This window comes from Vicia villosa, linkage group LG2 (genome assembly GCF_029867415.1).
Source record: "Vicia villosa cultivar HV-30 ecotype Madison, WI linkage group LG2, Vvil1.0, whole genome shotgun sequence".
NCBI lineage: Eukaryota > Viridiplantae > Streptophyta > Magnoliopsida > Fabales > Fabaceae > Vicia > Vicia villosa.
This window is the reverse complement of record NC_081181.1, coordinates 129,085,182-129,109,439: the sequence shown is the minus strand read 5'-3', so window position 1 is coordinate 129,109,439 and position 24,258 is coordinate 129,085,182. Positions and strand designations below refer to the sequence as shown.

At 35.9% G+C, this 24,258-nt stretch overlaps 1 protein-coding gene across 2 annotated transcripts; it reads left to right on the top strand.

Moving 5' to 3' along the window:
• Positions 1-4,980: 4,980 nt before the first annotated feature.
• On the top strand, positions 4,981-8,810 carry LOC131652078 (soluble inorganic pyrophosphatase 1-like). 2 transcript variants are annotated; one of them, XM_058921854.1, is made up of 9 exons: positions 4,981-5,141; positions 5,524-5,668; positions 5,766-5,794; positions 6,008-6,073; positions 6,925-7,032; positions 7,142-7,207; positions 7,694-7,814; positions 8,236-8,317; positions 8,470-8,810. In XM_058921854.1, exons 2-9 carry the CDS (start codon positions 5,560-5,562, stop codon positions 8,510-8,512), a joined length of 624 nt encoding a protein of 207 aa, XP_058777837.1. In that variant the 5' UTR covers positions 4,981-5,141; positions 5,524-5,559; the 3' UTR covers positions 8,513-8,810. The 2 variants fall into 2 exon arrangements, with proteins under 2 accessions (XP_058777837.1, XP_058777838.1); XM_058921855.1 differs by having other exon boundaries at positions 5,072-5,208.
• The last annotated feature ends 15,448 nt before the right edge of the window (positions 8,811-24,258 follow it).

Below are 24,258 nucleotides of genomic sequence, written 5' to 3'. Positions count from 1 at the left end.
ATGTGAATTAAGTCATTATACGAGAAGTATGAAGTTACCTCGTATTTTTAATTATTTGACATGAGCCGAGATGCTTTCTTCTTCCCCGTTTTAGGATTGCATGTCATTGTCATCCCGAACGATGTAGGCTTTCTTAACTTCTTTTTGAGGTTTCTTGAACTTTCTTTGATTCTAACTTTGGTTTCTTCCTTGGTTCTGGTTCTGGAGAAAGTTTGATTTTATGTATCATTTATTTCCACATAGATATCATGTAGGAAAAAAAAAGTATATTCAAACTTTGTTGTGATCTTCTTGTTGTCTTTCATGATTCATAAATATTTTGAAGTTTTGAACAATCAACATTATTTCTTCATCAGAGTGGGAATCTTTTTCTTTATCGAACTTGAGAGCTAGACTTTTTCTCTTCTTCTCACCTTCTTCATCTTCATCTAGTCTTTCCAGCTTTGTCTCATGATTATGCAATTTACTAAATAAAGTAGTCAAATTCATAGATGACAAGTCCCTAGATTTAGAAATTACAGCGACTTTAGGTTGCAAACTATGGTTTAAGCAACTAAGAACTTTTACAACCAAATCCTAATTTAAAAAAAAAAAAATCCTTATAGTTCTCGTGTGAATCACAATGTGAGTGAATCGTTTTTGCATATCATAAATCTTTTCTGCAAGTTTCATTATAAGAGTTCGTACTCAAGGGTTATTGTGTTTATTCAAGTCCTTTTTACCTCAGATGTTCCTTCATGGGTAATTTGAAGGGTGTCCCACATTTTTTTGTTGTCTCATGATTAGAAACATGCAAGACTCATCAAAACCAAGAGTGATAGTGATGATAGTTTTAACTTTCAAACTGCAATGTATTTTTTCTTTTCCTTCTTTGGTCCAATAATTTGTATCTTTGTTTACCATTTCACCATTAACTTAATGTGTAAGAACAAACAAGCCACTTTTACAGCTTTCTAAATATCATAATTCATCCCATCTATGAAAAATATCATATTCTCTTTCAATAAAGCATACCTTTTTTTTTTGGGTGATTAGTCTTATAACATGAGTTAGACTCTGATGCCACTTTTTGATCAAGTGACTTCAAATACAAAAAAGGAGTGAGAGTGAATTGTGATACTTAAAACTCATGATTAATTTCTAAAATTGTTTAACTTTTTTAAATTTTTATGTTAGAGTTTAAGAATAAGATAGAAGAGTGAAATAAATGAAAAGAAAAACACAACACAAATAAAATAATTAATAGAAATTAAAGAAAACAGAGTTTAGAAATAGTGCACCAAAGATTTATACAACTTTAACCTAACTACTTGTCATACTGCTATTCTTAAATGTGTCTTTTTTAGAGTTCCACTAAGATCATATTTGAGCTTTTGTAAGATCATTCCTCAAATCTTCAACAATCAAACAAAGCTTTTAACATAGGCTGAGCTCAAGAACTTTCACTTAAGATTTTTTTCAAGGTTAGATTGGGACCATTAAGCCTTTTAAAAATACAATTCATAAGAGAACCACACTGTTGAATAAAGCTAATAAAGCACAACACCGATTGCAACAAAATTCTCACAAGAGCTTTTCGGTATTTCGACGCCGCGACAATCTTCATGGAAATCAAATATAAACTAGAGTGAGTAGAAGAAAGATAACATGTTTTCTAATCAGAACTCATGGTAAAATTAAATGAGGAGAAGCCTCCTTTATATAGAAACAAAATTTGGCTCAAAATATAAATAATCCATGGGCCAATTTAATGACTTAATTGATTAACCCTAGCTAGTAATCGATTAAGGGCTTTCAAAATAGGACAACCCTAATACAAAAAGGAAACCCTAAAAAACCTAGATAATTTAATCAATTAAAAGCTTTTCTAATTAATTAAAAGGTCATTTACCTTGCTCTAGTACCAACGTGTGAAAACTTTGATAGATTTTCAAGAAGTTTTATGAAATAGGATAGGCTTTAAAAAAATTTATGCGTGTGCATGTGTGATTGCCTCAGTACTTCAAGAATTACTCCTTAACGTTTACATTTTAAGTCATCACTTTAAGAAGCAAATTGTAGGATCAAACGAGCTTTCACACATTCACAACTTTAGATATCAAAGTTCCCTTGATTATTACAACAACGACTAAAACTTCAATTGAAACTTGAATCTTTTGACTAATGTGGCTTGAGATATCTTCTTGAATTGGTATCATAATCAAAAGCTTTATTTTGACAATTGAAATTAACTCCTCCTGTGACAACTAACTAATAACATCCAAAAGTCGATTGACTTATGGAGTTGTTATCTTCAAAATTGCTTCACTAGTAATCATCATCAAAACCAACTAATGGTCAGACATGCAAGCATGTAGATCTACAACTTAATCTTGATGATGAACTTGTCAGTTATAATCAAGCTAGAACTCAAGAATGTTGGGTTCAGACAATAAATTCGAAGCTTCAAGCCTTGCAACAGAACAAAACATGGATTTGTGTAAACACTCCTTAATATATTAAACCTATAGGAATCATGTGGGTATATAAGTTGAAGGGTGAAGCAGATGACACAATTGAGAGGTATAAGGCAAGATTAGTTGCAAAGAGGTACAATTAAGTTAAGTAGGAGAAATCTATTTCTTTGAGATTTTTTCACATATTTTCAAAATCACTACTATAAGATTTCTTCTTGCATTGGCAGCCATAAAGGCTTAGTATTTCCATCAATTAGATGTAAACAGTGCCTTATTACATGGTGACTTGCAATAGAAGGTTTTTATGACAGTCCCACAAGATGTCACTAGCCCTAAGACTAATGAAGTATGCAAGCTACCTAAGTTTCTATGTGGTTTAGGCTATAAACAAGTAATCAAAAAATGGTATGAAAAGTTGACAAGTTTCTTACGTGATCAAGGCTATAAACAACCTACATCATATCCCTCTCATTTCACCCTCCATAAAAACTCATCATTCCTAGTCTTCCTTGTCTATGTGGATGATGTGAATCTGCTACGACCTCATTCATTCATAAGAAAGGACTAGGATAAATCACTCTTAATGGGTCAGACGAGAAGGTTGGCCCAAGATTGAATGTAACTCATTTCAAATGAGTACACATTGTACTTGCATACAACATTTAAGCCATTGAATAATTTTAAAAAGCCAGTCTCAGACAAGGGAATAAAAGACTTAATTCCATTTGTTGCTTAGCTAGGCAAGAAGACATGTATCACATGACAAATAAATCATCATAATTTCATAAAAGACTCGTTGGTAAGAGGATGAGTTACTTGTTTATATGAAAGACATTTGGATAGTGTGACTCCAATTAACCAACATTTGTAGTGTTACCAATTAAGGTACTCAACATGTACACAAAATTTATAATGAATTTTTTTAAAAATACAAATTGTATTTTTTTATTGTAAATAATCTTGTAAACAAAGTTAAAATTAATACTATAATTCTACAAAGTCTTTTAAATTTTTTAATATTTTAAAAGAAATAACTACTTAAAATATTCATACAAAACACTTCTTTAAATTAGAAAAATTCAAAACAAAAAAAAAGGAAAAAATATATATTTTGGGATGGACACGGAATAAAATGGAGAAAGAAATTTTTTTACTCCATACCTTATTATTTATTTTCTTATTTCTACATTAACTTTTTATTAAAATGCTCTCAATATAAATAATTTATTAATTAAAAATTTTCACTTTTTTTCACTGTTTTAATTCAAAAAAATTATTTTTTATTCAAAACTCTTTTGCAATTCACAAAATAAAAGTTAAAAAATATTTTAAAATTAATTACCAATATTTTTTGCAAAATCTTTCGGTACACAAAATAAAAATTAAAAAATATTAAAAAACTGACTATTGCTTACAAAGTTTTTTCGCTACAAAAAATATAAGTAAAAAAATGTTAAAAAACTGACTATCTGAAATCTTTTCTTGAAGTCTTCCGATACATAAAATAAAAGTTAAAAAATTTTAAAAAAACTTACTACTGAAACTCTTTAAAGTCTTCGAGTACACAAAATAAAAGTTAAAAAATCTTAAAAACTGACTACCAAAACTCTTTTTTTGAAGTCTTTCGTTACACAAAGAAATGACCACCGAAAATCTTACACAGTGTTCCGAAATACAACAAAATTCATATTAGAAAATATTTTTGATGTGTTTCGATACATTAAAAGTTTAAATCTATATGAGAACTCTTTTTTCAACTTCAAAAAAATATACACCGAAATTCATTTTGAATGTTATCCGATACACATAGGAATACAAATTTTTGAAAATTTTAAATAAATAGTAAAATGTAAAATAATAAATTAATTAAAAATAAAGATAAAGTTGATATTTTTTATAAAATGTAAGTGTCCTGGACTGGGCATAGAACTGACCCATCATCGACAGAGCCCAATCCCCGTGTGAACGTGGAAATCTTGACAGTCATCTATTGTAGGTTTGGACTTTCAATTTATAATAGAGACCATTGGCTTACGCTTAGGACTTACTATAAACATTCACACTTTCCAACCCTAATTCTTATGGCTCTACAACCAATTCTAATTTTGACATTTGAGTGTTTGGAGGTACATCCTCCTTCTTTATCGATTGCACCAAGTCCACACATATGCCGACCCCATAAATGTAAAGATATGAGATAAAATTTTGAGAAAAAAAACAAAACACTCTTCCATATCTGAAAGAGAGAGAAAATTAAAATAAAAAGGGGCAATGAATGAAGACTGTGCAATTCAAGTTTTTTTATTGGGAAAAGGTGCTATTAATTTTGCCTCATAGGTTAGACGTAGATAAGCATCGCTAGTTTTTTTTCTGTATGACTAAATTTTATTATTCTCAAAACTAAATTAATATAGACCTAACATGTCACTAAAGCGGCATAAATTAGCGCAATATTTAATTTCTAGTGGAAGTCAGACGACATTTGTCCGATATATCCGAATATTTGGTATACCTACAAATCCATCCCATCTCCATTCCCAACCGTCCGATATTCAAATCACACGACTCATATTCAATTCAACCTTTCGCCGCTAACTTAAAAACTTTTTTGACACCCAACCAACCCCAGTCTTTGTTTCTTCTTCCCAAACTCCCCTATCACCCTCTCTCATTCACTACCTTTCTGTAAGTCATTTCCTCACTCATGCTTTTCATCATTGGAATTATCGCACTTCAATTTTAACTGATTCTGGTTTTTTTTTCCTCTTTCATTCTCTCGATTTATTTCTACTTTGTTAGTTACGCCTCAACGAAATCGCATTATTTTTTATATTATCATTTCTGAATTGAATTAATTATTATCTTGCCCTTTGTTGTTCATGTTCGGATGTTCCTGATTTTACTTTATTTATATGACGATCTGTGGTGTGTATCTCAAAGTTGTTACTAATTCTACCGCTAATTAAACCATATGCATCGTACTGGCAGATTCATTGCTTTCCGAATTAGTTATTCAAAGAAAATAAAATTAAGTGGATTCTTCTGACTGTTATTGTTTTAACTGCAGTAAATCCGTGTGATTTTTATTGTTTGCGAAGCTAATATGGCTAACCATGAAGAGGCAAAGTCTCACCCTAAGCTCAATGAAAGAATACTTTCTTCCATGTCCAGGAGAACTGTTGCTGCTCACCCCTGGCATGATGTAGAGATAGGTACAAAACTAGCCTTCTGGATTTTTTTGGGTCACTTTTAGTTATAATGAATTCGTGTCGTTTTGGTGAAAACTCATAAATGGATTTATAAATGCAGGACCAGGAGCTCCTGCAGTTTTCAATTGTGTAAGTTTTTGTTTGCTGTTTTATAACTTGTATTCAGAAAGGTTAAAAAATTTCCAGCTATAAAAGTGATTAAGCTTGTGTGGACCCTAAACATGGCCATCCCTCTAGCAATTCGGAATTTCAGATCTTACGTTTTGCCTAGTTAGATTGTTCCAATGAACTTGTGTTTCGTATTCATGTTTTGTTAGTGAAGTAAATGTATTTCCATGGCAGGTGATTGAAATTGGCAAAGGTGGTAAGGTTAAGTATGAGCTGGACAAGAAAAGTGGACTTATAAAGGTTTCATTCCCTATTCTCTATTTCAATTTGCTTTATTCCATTCCGTTAGCTTGATTTAATAGCAAGATGTGTAGTTCTTTCTTGCAAAGGGATATTATTGTCAATTTGATTTTCTTTGCTTACTCTTTTTCAACTTTGAAGCTGAAATGTGTAAAACTTCCACATGTTCCTTACAAAAAATCGCCTTACTATGAAGGGTCAATTGCCTTTGCAGGCTCCACGACTTAACATGTTGAGATTCTTAGGAGTGAGCTTTTTTTATAATAACTGTTAGTTTTGGCCTATTGGGAAAATTCCAAGTTCCACATTGGCTAGAGATAAGAGTCCGAGATAGAGTTTATAGAACTTATGTAATCCATATCTAACCTACCTGTTTTGTGGAGTTGTGTTAGGTACACAACCTTAGTTGATAAATATAAAAACCTATCTCTGATCCGTTGTTCAACCAGTACCATTGCATTGTCCCTGCACAAGCCCAATAGTTAGACGCAATTTGGAATTTTCGATTTTATATTCAAGTAGAATCACACATGATCCAACCCTAGTTAGTGGGATAAGGCTTAGTTGTTGTAGCTGTAGAATCACACATGGTAGGCGACAATTCAAACTTCAAAATGCATTTCAGGTGATGAGTGTCATAATTGTTTCCAAATAAGTGTTATTTAGTATTGGACGCTTTTAACTGTAGCATCCTTGAATATTGGATGATAGATTATATTGCATGTTATTGTACTGAAGGATTTAATTTGAATAATTTTCTGTCTGGTTATACATAGATAATAATCCAATGGTTTCTAGTTGAGTCTTTTATGTGTATTTGAAATATAACTAACTCAAGCTAAATACCCTAGGTTGATCGTGTTCTTTACTCATCTGTTGTCTACCCACACAACTATGGTTTCATCCCACGAACCATCTGTGAAGACAGTGATCCTTTGGATGTTCTGGTTCTGATGCAGGTAGCAACACTTAAAACTTATTATCTGTGATATTTAGCCGAATTGCGTGTCTACACTTTTAGTCAAAATTTTAATTTAATTAAAAATCAAAATATTATGTTCTGAGCAGGAACCTGTGCTACCTGGTACCTTCCTCCGTGCTCGTGCTATTGGATTAATGCCCATGATTGACCAGGTAGAAGTTGCTTCCTCCCTCCCTGCCTTTGGTTTTTATTCTGTCTGGGAAAATGAAAAAGAACTCTGTATGAGGTTGTTTGGGAATTGGTGAGGTGTGAGGCTACCCCTTAACCTTTTTAATCATTTATTGAATTGAAAATCAAGGCTAAGTGGTTGTCCCATGACTGAAATGACAAAACATTGCTCTACATGGTGAAATTTATCACCATTAACTTTTCCGACCATAGTTATATTTTCACTGGGGTGGTGTTATGAATATGAATGACTAAGTGTTCATTTTCTTGGAGCAACAAAATGAAAATTGAAGGGCTCAAGGAAAATTATTATGTATGCTCTAACACCATTAGAAGGATCACATAATACTATCATCAGGACTGTAACTTTTTCTCCTTTTATTACTTGTTATTTGGTTTTCGACATGGTACAACTTGGTAGTCAGAGTAAACATATAGAAGAAAACTATTTATAATGAATTATGGTGCAGGGTGAGAAGGATGACAAGATCATAGCAGTTTGTGCTGATGACCCAGAGTTCCGCCATTACACAGACATCAAAGAGCTTCCTCCACATCGACTGGCTGAAATAAGAAGATTCTTTGAGGACTGTATCCTGCTATTTTGCATTTAGTTTATGGATCCTGCTAAGAAATGTTTGGTTAAATTTAAAGAAAAATAAATTGTTTATTTAAAACATGGCATTTTTTATTGATTATTTAAAAAGTTACATGTAGTACAAAAAATAATTATTTTTGAAATTTTAATCAATGCCTTTTGCCACGAGGGAACCAGTTAACATCTGGCTTAGTACATATACATATATGCATGCCAGAACATTGTTGTTGACAATTTTATTCGTAAGTGATTAGTTTTTAAGATTTCGAACAGTCATGTCTCCTCTATGTTTTAATGACAATTTTAATATTTGTTTTATAATATGACTTTCAAATACTTGAAACTTTTTTCTTGTCAATGCTCTCATTACCAGAACCCCTAGTTGATGCACATATCCTTAGCCAGCCAATCTAGACAAGAAGAATGAGAACAAAAAAGTTGATGTTGATGATTTTCTACCAGCTGAGTCTGCCATTGATTCCATCAAGTACTCCATGTAAGCTATTTTTCTTTGACGTCATCTCCACCTTTTTCATAATCTGAATCTAGTTTTGGATTATCGGCCCTAATTGTCAATGATTTTACTCTCCCCTTGGGGATGGAATGATTTTAGTATTATTTTTCTTACATGAATATTTTCTTTTGCAGGGACCTCTATGCTTCTTACATAGTTGAGAGCTTAAGGAAGTAACTTTAGATTATCCAATTGCAATGATCTCTAAATTTTCATACAAATATTAATAAAATTCCATACTCAATGTCATTTCTGTGTCATTGTGTCGTGGCAATTGTGCTGCTCTGCCTCTGGCACAAGCACAACCATAACAATCAGTAGAAAATCTTCTGGTTAGAAGTTGCAGTTAACTGCCATTGAATACTGAGCTCGTTTCTAGTATTTTGAAGCACTGATTTATAAAAGTCATAATTATGTTCTTGTTGGTACTATTATTGCTATTAGATCAATGATATTCTCACACTTTCCCAGTTAATCTTTCTTTTCTTTCTCTATCTTTTCTCGTGAGTAAACGTAGCTGCTGGTTTGACAGTGCATGTTTATGGCAAGACTATTGAAGGCTTTACAACAAATTCTACCTAGGTGACCATAACATCACACACATGCAGCACATATTAAGTGGAGTTTCTTGCTGTTAAAATTTGTTAAGCAATTGAAATGGATAAGATGAGAGAAATATTCATAGTATTTCTTGATTAGAGTGATACAGGAAACTTGCTATATAAAGGCAAGCAAAAGGTAAGCAAATACTGACAAAGGTACTAACAGCTAGGGCCAGCTCAGCAGTAGTAGTGGAACATGTCCTCCACTACTTTGCCCACTATTCTATTGACACACATAATAGAACATTATGTAACCACTACTCTATTAGTCCCCCTTAGAAGCTGCAGGGGGTTGCTTTAAAGTGATTTTATCTAACACACATAACTTAGAACGAAGAGGTACAAACTTAGCAGCAGATAAGGGCTTGGTAAGGATGTCAGCCCACTGGTCTTGAGCTGGAACATGAGCAACAGAAAGATGTTTACTGAGAACTTTCTCCCTTAGAAAAAATATATCTAGCTCCATATGTTTGGTTCTGTTGTGGAGAATGGGGTTATGAGCAAGTGTGACTGTGCTCAAGTTGTCACATAGAATCTTAGGCACCTGAATAGGACAGTGAAGTTTCTGAAGTAGAGACTGTATCCAAATAAGTTCAGCAGCCAATTGAGCCATACTGCGGTATTCTGCTTCAGCACTAGACCTGGCAACAAGCTGCTGCTTCTTGGACCACCATGATACAACATTAGGACCAAGATAGATGCATGCCCCTGAAGTAGACCTTCTGTCATCAGGATCTGATGCCCAATCTGCATCACAAAATCCTAAAAGCTGCATAGGCTGATGAACAGGGGCAGGCTGAATGAGTAAGCCATGACACAGTGTACCACTCAAATACCTTAAAATCCTTTTGACTGCCTTCCAGTGATCTTCTAAGGGATTTGATAAAAACTGACACACCTTGTTAACAGAGAAGGAAATTTCAGGTCTAGTTATGGTTGCATATTGCAATGCATCAACAACAGATCTAAAATGAGTGGGATCTTCAACATTTGCTGAGCCAACTTTAGATAGTTTGCTGCTGGAAATCATGGGAGTGGGCATTCCATTGGCATTGAGCATGTTCAGTTTGGTTAGGAGGTCAGAAATGTACTTGGTTTGGGACAGAAGTAAAGAACCATTTTAAAGATGGGAGACTTCAATACCAAGGAAATAGTCAAGCTGTCCCAATTGTTTTAAAGAGAATTTATTGTTAAGATGGTTGATGAGAGAGTTGATGAAGGGAGCAGAGCTGCCTGTGATGATGATGTCATCAACATAGACCAAGATCATGACTTGAAGCTTGCCTTGATGCAATAGAAAGAGACTAGGGTCACACTTGCTTGCTTGAAAACCAAGATGAACAAGAGCACTCTTCAGTTTGTCAAACCAGGCCCTTGGGGCCTGTTTTAAACCATAAATGGCCTTGTTTAGTTTACACACTAGGGACTTGTCAGCAGCTTCAAAGCCAGGAGGCTGCTGCATAAACACCTCTTCCTCAAGTGTGCCATTGAGGAAAGCATTATTAATATCTATCTGCTGGATAGGCCACTTGTTGCTAACAGCAATGGTTAAAACAATTCTAACAGTCACAGGTTTGATAACAGGGGAGAAAGTCTCCTGAAAATCACTGCCAGCTCTTTGATGAAACCCCTTTGCCACCAATCTGGCCTTGTATTTATTGATAGATCCATCAGGGTTTTCCTTGGTTCTGAAAACCCACTTACAGCCAATAGGTCTCCTGGAAATAGGAGCCTTTACCAATGTCCAGGTCTGATTTCTTATCAGTGCCTTGTATTCTTCTTGCATTGCCTGAAACCAATGAGGAGATGACAAAGCTTGACTAACAGAACTTGGTTCCATGTGGGTTAAAAGGAGAGTAAGATGTAATCTAGGTTGAATGATACCTCTTTTGGCTCTGGTTTGCATAGGATGGATATTGTCAGGGTGAATGAAAGGTAAAGGTGAACCAGGAGGGCTGGGATTTGAGTGTGAGCTAGACTGTTCAGAAGGATCATTGGAGGAAGTAGGGGAAATGGTGCTAGTTTCAGCAGGATCATGGAGGATAAGAGCAGGAGAGATAGAGGGAGAGGAGGTAGGTATAGCAGTGAGAGGCTGTGGGATAGAATGTGACACCTGCTGACTTGCAGAAGTGGAAAGTTCAGGGGAGGGAACAACCATATGAGGGGAAGAGGAAGAACTAGAAGGAGAGCTGTGAATGGCATCAGGATTATAGGAAGAGAGAGAGGGAGCATTGGATGGAGAGAGAGGAGGTGAAAACTGGCTAGCAGTAGCAGGAAAGGGAGGAATAGAAGAAGGGCAAGGAGGAATTGGTGAGGGAACAGAAGAGGTAGAAGAGACTGAAAATAAAGAGGAATAGGGAAACAGAGATTCATGAAAAATAACATCCTTAAAGATGTAGATATGACCATTGGAAGCTAAACATTTATAACCTTTATGAGAAGATGAATATCCTAGAAAAATACATTGTTGAGATCTATAATCAAGCTTATGGGAATTGTAGGGACGCAGGAAAGGATAGCAAGCACAACCAAAAACTTTGAGAGTGGAATAGTCAGGAGGTTTGTTGAGTAGTTTAAAGTAGGGAGAGTTATTGTTAAGGGTAGGGCTGGGAATTCTGTTGATAAGGTAGGCTGCAGTAACAAAAGCATGGTCCCAATATTTTAAGGGAAGAGTGGACTGAGCTAAGAGAGTGAGACCAGTCTCAACAATGTGTCTATGTTTGCGTTCAACAAGACCATTTTGATGATGTGTATGAGGACATGTGAATCTATGACCAATTCCTAAATCTGTTAGATATTTGGTGAGGGGTCTAAATTCCCCTCCTCCATCAGTTTGAACACACTTGATGGAACAATTAAACTGCAGCTTAACCATTTTCTTAAATTGAATAAACTGAAGCATAGTGTCAGACTTCAGTTTGAGAGGAAAGACCCAAACAAACCTAGAGAAAGCATCCACACATGTAAGAAAATAGGTGTAGCCACTTGAGGATATCATAGGAGCTGGACCCTAGAGATCACAAACAACCAGTTCAAAGGGATGAGTATAGACAGTGGTGGATAAAGAGGAAGGCAATCTGTGAGATTTGTCAACACAGCAGGCATGACACATATCTGTAGGAGGTTTTGAAGGGACAGTAAGATTGCAAAGTTTCAGGATTTGAACAAGGGCATGATGATTAGGATGACCTAATCTGGTATGCCACAGAACATAAGGATTTGTTGCTATAGCAGTAGGACTATTAGAATGAGATAAAGATAAATTAGTGCTAGCATTGGCAGAATTAAGAGAAGAGTTGAAAAAGAGACTTGTAGTTTTATTAATAGAAGGATCATTACAAAGAAGTGTAGCATTAGGCATATACTTTGAAGGATTACAACTGCTTATAGCAGGAGAGCACATAAACCTATTGCTAGTACTACAAGAGTGAAGACTAGGACAAGGCTTTGACACTGGAGATGCAGCAGGATTAGGAAACTTATAGAGGCCATCATCTCCAACATGACCACTGAGCAGAACTTCAGAAGTAGCCTGAGATTTAACAACACAGAATTTAGAATGAAATTCAAAAAATACATTATTGTCTTGAGCAAATTTGCTCACACTCATGAGATTTTTGGTAATCTGTGGTACATGTAAGAGGTTCCTAAGGGTGAGAGACAAGTGAGGTTTGTGTGGTAGAGGAAAAGACATGGAACCAACAGAATTGATAGACAAACCTTGGCCATTTCCTATGAAGACTTGCTCGGATCTAGGCACAGAAGAAGAATCAGACACATTTGAGGCTTCAGGAGTAACATGGTGAGAGGCCCCTGAGTCAGGATACCACCACTGATTGCTGTTGCTTGCTTCAGTACCTGCAAAGAAAGCCTGTGGTGCTGTGGATCTAGGAGAAGCAGCTCTGAGAGAACCATGAGCAAATTGAGCAGGAAGCATAGCACGGGAAGCCACATGAAATGGATTGAATGGAGCTCTTTGCTGAGGATAACCAGCACCACTTGAGTAACGATAATAACATACTGAAGCATCATGTCCAGACCTGTGACAAATTTGACAAGATTGTTTGGCAAAACGTCCTCCACCACGACCAAAACGCCCACTGCTGCGACCAAAACGACCTCCACGAGAGCTATAGTTGTGATTATCAACATTGGCAGTGACGTGACTCGTTCCCTGAGGAAAACCTTCAGTAGAAGTTTGACCAGTAGTAACAGGTGAAGGAGACGACGTTGATTGAGTGAGATTCACAGTCACTGGCTCCGCAACAGCAGCTTTGCGATGTTTCTCAAGTCGCGACTCATGAGCAAGTAAAGACGACTCAAGTTCATCCAAGGAACTTAGCTCATCCTTACTGTTGATGGCGGCGACAATGGAGTCGTATTCCTCAGGAAGGGAATCAAGAACTATTTCGATTAGGTTACGAAGAGGGACAGGATCCCCAATCGAAACAAGAGACTCGCTAATCTCACGAGTACGCTTCAGAAGCTCCTCAATCGTGAGCGAACCTTTGGTGAGGCGACGAAGCTCAGAACGCAGCTGACGAGCTCTGGTGGAAAGAAGGGTGTCAAAGTAGCGGTGCACCTCTGTCCAGACTTGCCACGCGTGTTTACACTCAACAAGTTTAGGAAGAAGAGAATCAGAGATGGTGGAAAGAAGCCAGGTGCATATGAGAGCATCCTGTTGTTCCCACTCCAGAAATGCACTATGAGATGCGGGATCTGAAGGAGAGGGAGAAGGAATCACCGGAACAGTGACGAACCTTTGGAGACGATGACCACGAACAACTCCATCAATTTGTTGTTTCCATTGTTTGAAGTTTTTGTCATCAAGTTTGACAGATATAAGGTGAGAAAGTTTCACCTGAGAGGAAAGAAAAATGGACTCCATGGATCGAAAAGAAGCTCTGATACCATGTTAGAATTTGTTAAGCAATTGAAATGGATAAGATGAGAGAAATATTCATAGTATTTCATGATTAGAGTGATACAGGAAACTTGCTATATAAAGGCAAGCAAAAGGTAAACAAATACTGACAAAGGTACTAACAGCTAGGGCCAGCTCAGCAGTAGTAGTGGAACATGTCCTCCACTACTCTGCCCACTATTCTATTGACACACATAGTAGAACATTATGTAACCACTACTCTATTACTTGCCTCCATCAAGCCATTCCTTTTCTACCACTTGTTGAGTCATAACAAATGCCAACTCTTGCCAATCGTCATTGTCCATCATTTAGGGTATTAGGGTACTTTGATCTGTCATAACTTGCCTAGCCTCACCGCGTAGGTAACTGTAACGATAACGAAAAGGAAACTTTCATCATGGTTTGCTATGTGCTACCGAGAAGGAAACTTTTGTCGTAGTTTTCTAGGTGCAGTCTAAGTTTACAGTTAGTGTATGATCTACTTTAGCATATTAGCTAGGAGATACAAACTCTTGACTTCACTTTCTAAGTGCTTAGTAATGATAAAATATCATCTAGAGACATCGGCAATATCTCTGTGTCTTGGGGTTGATTGAACTTTACCAAGTAAAAGCAATAGTCTACATCCATAACACAAAACCCTCCAACTAGGATCCATATTTCTGAGCCTTTCCTTCATAGCATTATAACTAAATGTTATTCTCAATCAGAGCCGATTGAACTAATATTTTGATAGAAGCGATGTTACCGGTCCAGGAACTTTAATGAATAAAGTGTTAGAAAATGAAGGCAGTAAGTAAAAGACAAAAGAATTGTCGTGGTTCCTTTGCTAACTTAAATGTACATTTAGTCCCCCTATCTCTTTAGAGGAATTTTCACTATGAACAAATGCTCTTTATAAGTTTCACACCAAACACTTTAAAGAGTATCTATCTCTCAGTTAAGAAAGTACACCACTTCCTTGTTTACACAATAAATACTAAACACAATGGTAAACTCTGAATCACCCACACTAAAAGAATTTTTTCACAATCAAAAACTATGATGATCTTCATAAAACCAGAAAGTAAACAACTTTCTATTTACAAACACTTTTTACAAACATTATGCTGAAAAATAGAAACACTCAAACTTTGTTAATTAATGAAGATAGAGTGTTGAATGTCAAATCAAATCATAAGATTATAGACTTTATTTTCTCAATATCACAATTTTAAGTATATCACTTAATTGTTCATAATCTGTTTTACTCTGAAAAATAGAAACACTCAAACTTTGTTAATTAATGAAGATAGAGTGTTGAATGTCAAATCAAATCATAAGATTATAGATTTTATTTTCTCAATATCACAATTTTAAGTATATCACTTAATTGTTCATAATCTGTTTTACTTTTGAAAATTTTCTAGTTTATGAAAGTTTACAAAGTTTCGAACCATTTTGAAAAATGAAGCACACTTGATAAATGATATTGTGTAAATCTGAATCTTAAAATTGATAATTCGTTTTTAGACTTAAAATAGTTTATATAAACTCATAGAAGCCTTTGTGACTGAAGGCAACACTTTAAAAAGGTTCCATCTAGCATTGTCATGGCTTACAAAAATATTGTTTGGTTAAAAGCTGCATTTTACATTTAGTTATCGGTTGTCATGGGTGTGTAATTGATTACCACCAAGGTAAATAGAGAAATTTTGAAAATTTTAAACTTGTAATTTTAAACTCGTAACGAAAATGGATTCAGTGACTTTCCGGCGGGAAAGTCATGGTAACTTTAGCACAAATTTTACTGTTTTTGGCAACAAAAAAAATTAATAATATATAAAATAAATAAAAAAGTAAATTAAGAGATAAAATGGGGTAAAGTCATGGTGACTTTACTATTCCAAAGTCACTGAAACCATAACCAATTACTATTCCTTTTCTTTTGAAAAATATCTCTTTTGACAGCTTTGCTTCAATTGGTTTCTTTGATCAATTATTGCAAATATTTAAGGAGTTTGAGTGAAATTTTATAATCTTTTAGGTGATATAAGAGATGAATCATGATATTTTAAAGATCAAGATATTTAACATAAATTTTGAAGATCTTTGTTAATTGTTTTTTTATTAGTCATTGTCTTCATCTTTATGTTTGTTTTTGTCATTGTTGTCATTATTTATTTCTTCTTTTGTTGATGTATTTGTCTTCATCAGAATCTTAGCCAAGGTCAAGGAAATTTTTTTTCTTCACAATCTCCCACTTTTTGATGAAAAAACCCTCATTTAAAATTTTCTTATTCATGAACGAATTGTTTTAATATTTATGAATCTTGCAATTTGCACAACAACTAAAAACTCCCCTAACTTGTATTTGTCCCCTTGTCTTTTACAATTTAAGACTTTCCTCCCTTATAAAAATCATGAACATAACAAGAACAATACCATATCATTTCTCTCCCTTTGGAAATAATGAAAAAGAAGAAAAAGTAGAATAACCAAGAGAATATAATGGAAAGAAAAATAATACAATCCATAAAATTTAATCCAAGAGTAAAGTACACACTTTGTTGAATAGCGACTAAGGATATGACAATCAAACAGATATATTTTGAATCATAAACTCTTCTCCATAATGTTGATTGAAAGTATCAAATATTTTAATTTATCTTTAACATATATGAATACATAGGCGGATAATATATAAAAAAAATCAAAAAAATTGAATCCGTAATTGATTATCACTCGGGTGTGATCGATTATCAAATGGTTGTATACAAAAATTTAACGAACTGTTGAAAATTTTGCATGGGTAATCGATTACCATGCCTGTGTTATTGGTTGCCACCTTAAAGATTTTGGAAAATATTTCATTTTACCACAAATTCAAGTAGGAGCGGCAAAACGGGGCGTGGCCGGTCCGCGCACCTGCCAAAATTCGCCGTCCGTTAAAGCTCGCACCTCCAAAGCCCGCCTCCTGCCAAAATCCGCCTCACCTATTCATTCTTTCCGTCTCACCTTAAGTCTGCCTTTTTTTAGTTAATTCTAGTAATTTTAATTCTGATGATTTTATTTTATACATTAGTTTGTAAATATATGTAATATTTTTAAAAGTAAAATTTGTTAAAAAGATGCTCTTAAAAAATAAGTGAAGAATTTAATTAAAAGACAAAAAAAACTATTAATCTATTAAAAAAATGAAAATCATATAAATAAAAAATAGGCGGGTAAGCCCGCCGCCCGCCATCTTGACGGGGCGGACATGATTTTTATGCCTATTTCACTTGGCGGATTTGCCCTCCTCGTTTTTTTTTACGGGCTTAAAGCGGGACAGGCGCGTCGCGTGGGAGGGGAAGGGGAGTCTATTTTGCGACCCTTAAATTCAAGTAGTTGTTAGGAGTGAATTAGTAGTATTTTCATGTGTTAAATTAACTACCTTTTGATCTGAAGTTAAACATATCTTATGATTTTTAAGGATTTTATGGTTAGAATTGAACTCTAGAGGTTCGATGCTAATTGTAGAGCGACTTGCATCACTTTGGGTGTTATTTATGCAGATTTTAAAGTTGAAACGTAAAGACGAAGAAACACAAAGGCATGGAGATTCTGGAGAAGAGAAATCACAAAGAAGGAGGATGAAGCAGAGGCCGAGCCGCTGTGATAAGGGGCGAGACGCGCCATCACTTCTGACTTTGGCTCGCGCCTCGCCAATCCGTGCCGAGCCGCGGTAAATTCGTAAAAAAGGAAAATTGTTATAAATAGAAGCCCTAATCCTCATAAGAGGGAGATCTTTGGTGAGCGAAATTCTGAGAGCAATCCTATTCCAGAGCAGAAAACAACATCCGACGGAGAATTCAACATCAATTGAAGACATTCCCTTGATGAAGATGAATCCCTCTATGGAGTCTTGTGTGTTCTTCATGTCTATGGAAAGCTAAACCCCATTGTGTTGAGTTTAAGGTAGTAGTTAACCTATGAAGATGCAATTACTTTGATTAATTCCTGTGAACAATTGTTTAAGTTTTATTATCAATAAAGAACCTTGCTTTTATTTTTTATCATCGTTAAACTATCAATCGAGATATAGGGTTTATACTTTTGCCCTAGGTTCTTATATTGACTTGTTGATTAATCCTCAGAGATGAGACTTTGAAGAAGTTTTCATAAATCATCGTGTTTAATTCCCTTTATCTTTATAGTTATTCTGAGAGATCAAATATCATACCGGTAGAGGTGGCTCTAAATTGATCTTAGACATGATATCTCTTTTGAGGATGAATGTGTTGGTTGCTGATCTGCAACCAAGGAACAGCTGTGCAGCCTTTAATAAGGGACAGCAATACAAATTTCATAGCTGTACATTTATTCTTATTTGCACAGCCATATAGAATATTTTCTTTCTTGTAAATAGAAATTAATTTGAGATGATTAGGATTTAATTAGTTTCTTCAATTACTTGTACTCCCTAGGCTATTTATATCCTGGTATATTTTGTATACATTCAATGAGAAATACAAAATTCTACATGGTATCAGAGCTACCGTTCTGATCCGAAAGAAAAAAAATTAGGGTTTTCCCATGGAGGAAAAACAAAACAACTCAAGCATCTCAGATGCTGATCCAAAGGCAGCGACTGGAAACACCACCAGTCCTAATGAGACAATTCTCATTACTTGTTACAAGCTTAATGGACAGAACTATACACAGTGGTCCAGATCTGTCCGACTCTTCCTCCAAGGAAAGGGAAAGGAAGACTACATCACCGACAACGCTAAGCAGCCAGCAAAGACTGATTCAAACCATGCAAAGTGGAAACTTGAAAACAGTCTTGTGATGTCATGGTTACTCAACTCCATGAAAAATGAGTGTGGTGAAAATTTTATGTATTATGACACTGCTGCAAAAATCTGGAATGCAGCCAAGGAGACCTACTCAAATGTGGATAACACTTCAGCCATATTTGAGATCAAAAGTCTCTTACATAACCTTCAGCAAGGAGATTCTCTAGTCACGGAGTACTATCATACTCTCACAAAGTACTGGCAGCAACTCGACATCTATGTCGACACGGAGTGGAAGTGCCTAGAGGATGAAAAGATTTACAAAAAATTGATAGAGAAAGACAGAATCTATCAGTTTTTATTGGGACTGAATAAAAATTTGGATGAAGTAAGGGGAAGGGTTCTTGGAACTAAACCTCTCCCCAACATTCGTGAAGCATTTGCAGAAGTCATAAGGGAAGAAAGTAGAAGGAAAGTTATGTTAGGAAGTCAAAGTGCAAATGTTAAAGGTTCTGCCCTTGTAGCAAGAGGCCCTCCAAAGAAAGGTAAAGGATGGTGTGATCACTGCAAGCGGCCCGGACATACAAAGGAAACATGTTGGGTGCTTCATGGGAAATCCATGGATTTGAAACCACGATTCAAAGATACACGCGCATATGCTGCTGCTGCTGCTGATGAAAGCAAATCCAAAAGTAATGCAGAGACAAGCCCTTTCAATAAAGAGCAAATAGAGATGCTGCAGAAAATGATGCAACAAGCACTACAAAACACTAGTACTTCTTCTTCCACTGCTACTCTGGCCCAAAAAGGTAATTTTTCTGCTGCCCTTCATGTTAATCACCAGAAAACAAACCATTGGATTGTTGATTCTGGGGCATCGGATCACATGACTGGGGACATCAATGTATTTACCAAATACACTCCCTGTCAGGATGGATCTTTTGTCAAAATAGCAGATGGTACTACCTCTAAAGTGGCCGGTAAAGGTTCGGTGATTATCTCCAAAGATATTACTCTTGATTCGGTTTTACATGTCCCAAAATTAAATTGCAGTTTGTTGTCTATCTATAATTAACAAAAAATTTGGGACGTATTGCTAAGTTTTTACCACATTTGTGCGAATTTCAGGATATGGATTCGGGGAAGACGATTGGCAATGCTGAGGAGAGTGCAGGCCTTTACTACCTAAGAGTTGAAGAACAAAATAAGAGATCATACAAGGCTGCCCTTACGTGTTCATCAAAGAATGAGAATGATGTAATGTTACGGCATTAACGCCTAGGACACCCAAATTTTATATATTTGAAAAAGATGTTTCCATCATTATTTAATAAAGATTCTGGTTTTTTCAAATGTGAAGTGTGCGAACTAGCCAAACACACCAAGTCTCATTATTCCATTCAACCTTATAAGCCATCTAAACCTTTCACCCTTATTCATAGTGATGTGTGGGGACCTTCACGAGTGAGCAATATTACCGGATCAAGGTGGTTTGTCACCTTTATTGATGACCATACAAGAGTCACTTGGATCTTTCTCATGAAAGAAAAGTCAGAGGTAGGGAGTATATTTGAGAACTTCCATAAAATGGTTCAAACCCAATTTCAAAGCAACATTCAAATCATAAGAACGGATAATGGGGGGGAGTACTTCCACCACACCCTTGGTACATACCTTACCAAAAATGGCATCGTACACCAAACTTCATGCCCAAATTCTCCCCAACAAAATGGAACAGCAGAGAGGAAAAATAGACATCTATTGGAAGTCACTCGAGCCCTCATGTTGTCCATGAATGTACCTAGCCATTTTTGGGGTGAAGCGGTTCTTTCTTCATCATACCTAATAAATACAATGCCCTCCAAAACACTCAACCTAAACACACCTCACCAAACCCTCTTGTGCTTTTATCCTTCGACCAAACTTCTCACAAATCTTCCACCAAAGATTTTTGGATGTACTGCATTTGTACATGATCAAAAGCCAAATCCCAACAAGCTGGACCCAAAAGCCATAAAATGTATATTCTTGGGATATTCTCCTACCATGAAAGGATATAAATGTTATTGTCCTCAGAAAAGACGGATCTATCACACTATGGATGTCACATTTTATGAAGGCAGTGCCTTTTATTCCAAGGTTGCCATTCAGGGGGAGAAAGTGACAATTGATGAACACCAACCTTGGGAAATTACTATACCAAACTTTGTCACAGAAACTGCTCCAGAATCTGCTCCAGAACCTGTCTCAGAATCTGCTACAGCAGCTGTACCAAAATCTGTCCCAGAAAAATCTGTCCCAAATTCTGTCCCATTGGAACCTGGCTCAACCACTGAAAATTCAGAATCTGCCCAAATAGTACTTGAATCTGAATTGGACCAGCAAACAACCACTCCTAAGGATACCAAATCAGCAAATGGAGGAAAAGAGGTACAGGTATACACAAGGAAGAAAAACAAGCATCAAACTCTTAAGGAAGTAGAAACTTGCACTCTTCCGAAGCAGAGCCAAGACTCTGCCCAGAATTCAGATTCTGAACCTACTCACAAAGGTAAATTACCATGCATTGAATCATCTTCAAATTTATTGGATAATGACACTTATGACCAAAGCTTAAACTTACCTATTTCCCTAAGAAAGGGAGTGAGGTCTTGTACCAAACACCCAATTGGGAACCATGTTTCTAGTGAAAATTTGTCGTAGGAGTACAAGAATTTCATCAACTCAGTGGACAACACCCACATTCCTCAAAACTTCCACGAGGCTATCCTAATTCTAGAGTGGAAGGGCGCAATTATGGAAGAAATCAAGGCACTAGAGAAGAATGGTACATGGCAGCTATGTCACCTACCAAAGGGAAAGAAGTCAGTTGGATGCAAATGGATATTCTCAGTGAAATATAATATGGACGGGAGTGTGAACAGGTATAAAGCTCGATTGGTGGCAAAGGGGTTCACTCAGTCCTATGGGGTGGATTATGAAGAAACCTTTGCCCCTGTAGCAAAATTAAACTCAGTGCGTGTTCTCCTTTCATTGGCGGTAAATTTGGATTGGTCACTTCACCAACTAGATATAAAAAATGATTTCCTAAATGGTGAACTTGAAGAAGATGTTTACATGAGAATACCACCTGGACTTGAGACATCAGAAAACTCAGGCAAGGTATGTAAGCTCAAAAGATCACTCTACGGACTCAAGCAATCCCCACGGGCTTGGTTTGATAGGCTTACGTGAGTGGTTAGGATACAAGGGTTCTCTCAATGCCAAACAGACCACACAATGTTCTTAAAGCACTCAAGAGAAGGCAAGGTAACCATCTTCATTATTTACGTAAATGATATTATTATTACAGGTGATGACTATACAGGAATTGAAGGGCTAAAATTGTTACTAGCTAAGGAATTTGAAGTCAAAGACCTTGGTCAATTACGTTATTTTCTAGGAATGGAAGTGGCACGATCAAAATTAGAAATTTATGTGTCTCAAAGGAAATATACTCTTGACTTACTTCAAGAAACAGGGATGTTAGGATGCCGGCCAGCAGACACTCCTATGGAATCGAATGTGAAAATAGGAGAGGAAAAAGAGAGTCCACCAACTGATAAAGAGATGTATCAAAGGTTGGTTGGGAGACTTATCTACCTAACTCATACACGACCAGATATTGGTTTTTCTGTCAACATGGTTAGCCGCTACATGAACGACCCCAAAGAGGCTCACATGAAAGCAGTTAACCGTATTCTGCAGTATCTAAAAAAGTCACCAGGGAAGGGGCTGCATTTCAAAAAGGACACAAACAGGAAAATAGAAATATTCATGGATGCAGATTGGGCTGGCTCAGTAACTGATAGAAGATCAACTAGTGGGTATTGCTCATTTGTATGGGGAAACTTAGTGACGTGGAGAAGCAAAAAGCAATCTGTGGTTGCAAGAAGCAGTGCTGAAGCAGAATTTAGGTCAATGGCTCATGGGATTTGCGAAGGGATGTGGCTCCAAAGGATGCTTGCGGAACTACAAGTTCATACTTACCATGAAGTAAGCCTATTGTGTGACAACAAAGCTGCCATAAGTATTGCTAAAAATCCTGTGCAACATGACAGGACAAAACACGTAGAAATCGATAGACATTTCATCAAGGAGAAGATTGACAATGGATTAATTTCTCTTCAGCATACACCCTCAAGTCATCAAACGGCTGATATCTTGACCAAGGCACTTCCTAGAGCAAATTATGAAAACTTAAGATTCAAGTTGGGCATGATAGACATCTATGACCCAACTTGAGGGGGAGTGTTGGTTGCTGATCTGCAGCCAAGGAACAGCTGTGCAGCCTTTAATAAGGGACAGCAATACAAATTTCATAGCTGTACATTTATTCTTATTTGCACAGCCATATAGAATATTTCCTTTCTTGTAAATAGAAATTAATTTGAGATGATTAGGATTTAATTAGTTTCTTCAATTACTTGTACTCCCTAGGCTATTTATATCCTGGTATATTTTGTATACATTCAATGAGAAATACAGAATTCTACAGAATGAAGATAATAACTTATACAATGTTCACTTGTGGATTAGTTTATTATTGCATATGAATAGGTTGATGAACCCTAGAACTCAACATATTCATCACCATTGTTATTCATTCTTAAGCTTTAAGTCATTTAATTCTTATTCTATTATTTACATGTTTGGATTAAAACAATCAAAATCAATACTTTTCACTACTCATCATAATTTGACTATAGAACGACAGTACTATTGACTCAGTCTCTGTGGATATGATATATTAGAAAATATTTACCCAAAGTACTTTCAACAAATTGGCGTCGTTGCCGGGGACTGTGTCAATATTGCACGCATTGCAATAGTCTGTTAATTTTGATTTTTTATTATTTTTATTATTTTTTATCTTGTTATTTCACTTGTTTGCTAGTTTTGTAGATTTTTGTTTGTCGGAATGTTGGACCCAAATATAAATGCTGCGATTCATGCTCAAAAACGAGATCCTAACTCAACAAATGGAGTATCTCCTTCAAAGTGTGTCACAGTTCACACCTCAAGTTAATGAGTTTCATGATCTCAGATGGTGCACACCGGAAGATGCGATGGAGTATCATATGGCTAACCATGAATATCAACAACAAAGGCTTTCATACTATAATCAAGGTTATCATTGAGGACCCTCTGAGTTAGAGGAAACCATGAATCAATTCATGCAATTCTCTTTAGCCATTCAACAAAACCGGGAAACTCAAGATGTTCAACTTATCAAATTCTTAACCGAGCAAAACGTAAGTCAAATCTCAACTTTTCAAAACCCTGCGACTTGTGTAGAAACTTGCAATACTACTTCTATAAGGAATGTAAAAGTTATTGGTGAGGATGTTGGAAAGAAGAGAGTGGAGGAGGAAGTTGATGACAAGGAAGATGTTGTTGAAAAGGATAATATAGAGTATGTAAACGTCAAGAAAAATATAGAAGTTGAGTATGAGCCCTCAATGAAGCTACCTTATCCAAGACCTCCTAAAAAAGTAGATGATGTGTTAGTCGAAGGAACAAAAAAAGAGGATATAATCAAAGGAGTCGTGAATGAGTTAGAAACTTCAAAAGTTGAAACTTTTTCAAAAGAGA

What these genes read in the sequence shown, in the direction of transcription:
- LOC131652078 (XM_058921854.1), top strand. Translation starts at nt 5,560, where the DNA reads ATGGCTAACCATGAAGAGGCAAAGTCTCACCCTAAGCTCAATGAAAGA. An exon ending in CTCCTGCAGTTTTCAATTGT is followed by an intron (nt 5,795 to 6,007) that starts GTAAGTTTTTGT and finishes TTTCCATGGCAG; the next exon opens with GTGATTGAAATTGGCAAAGG. An exon ending in AAGAAGATTCTTTGAGGACT is followed by an intron (nt 7,815 to 8,235) that starts GTATCCTGCTAT and finishes CAGCCAATCTAG; the next exon opens with ACAAGAAGAATGAGAACAAA.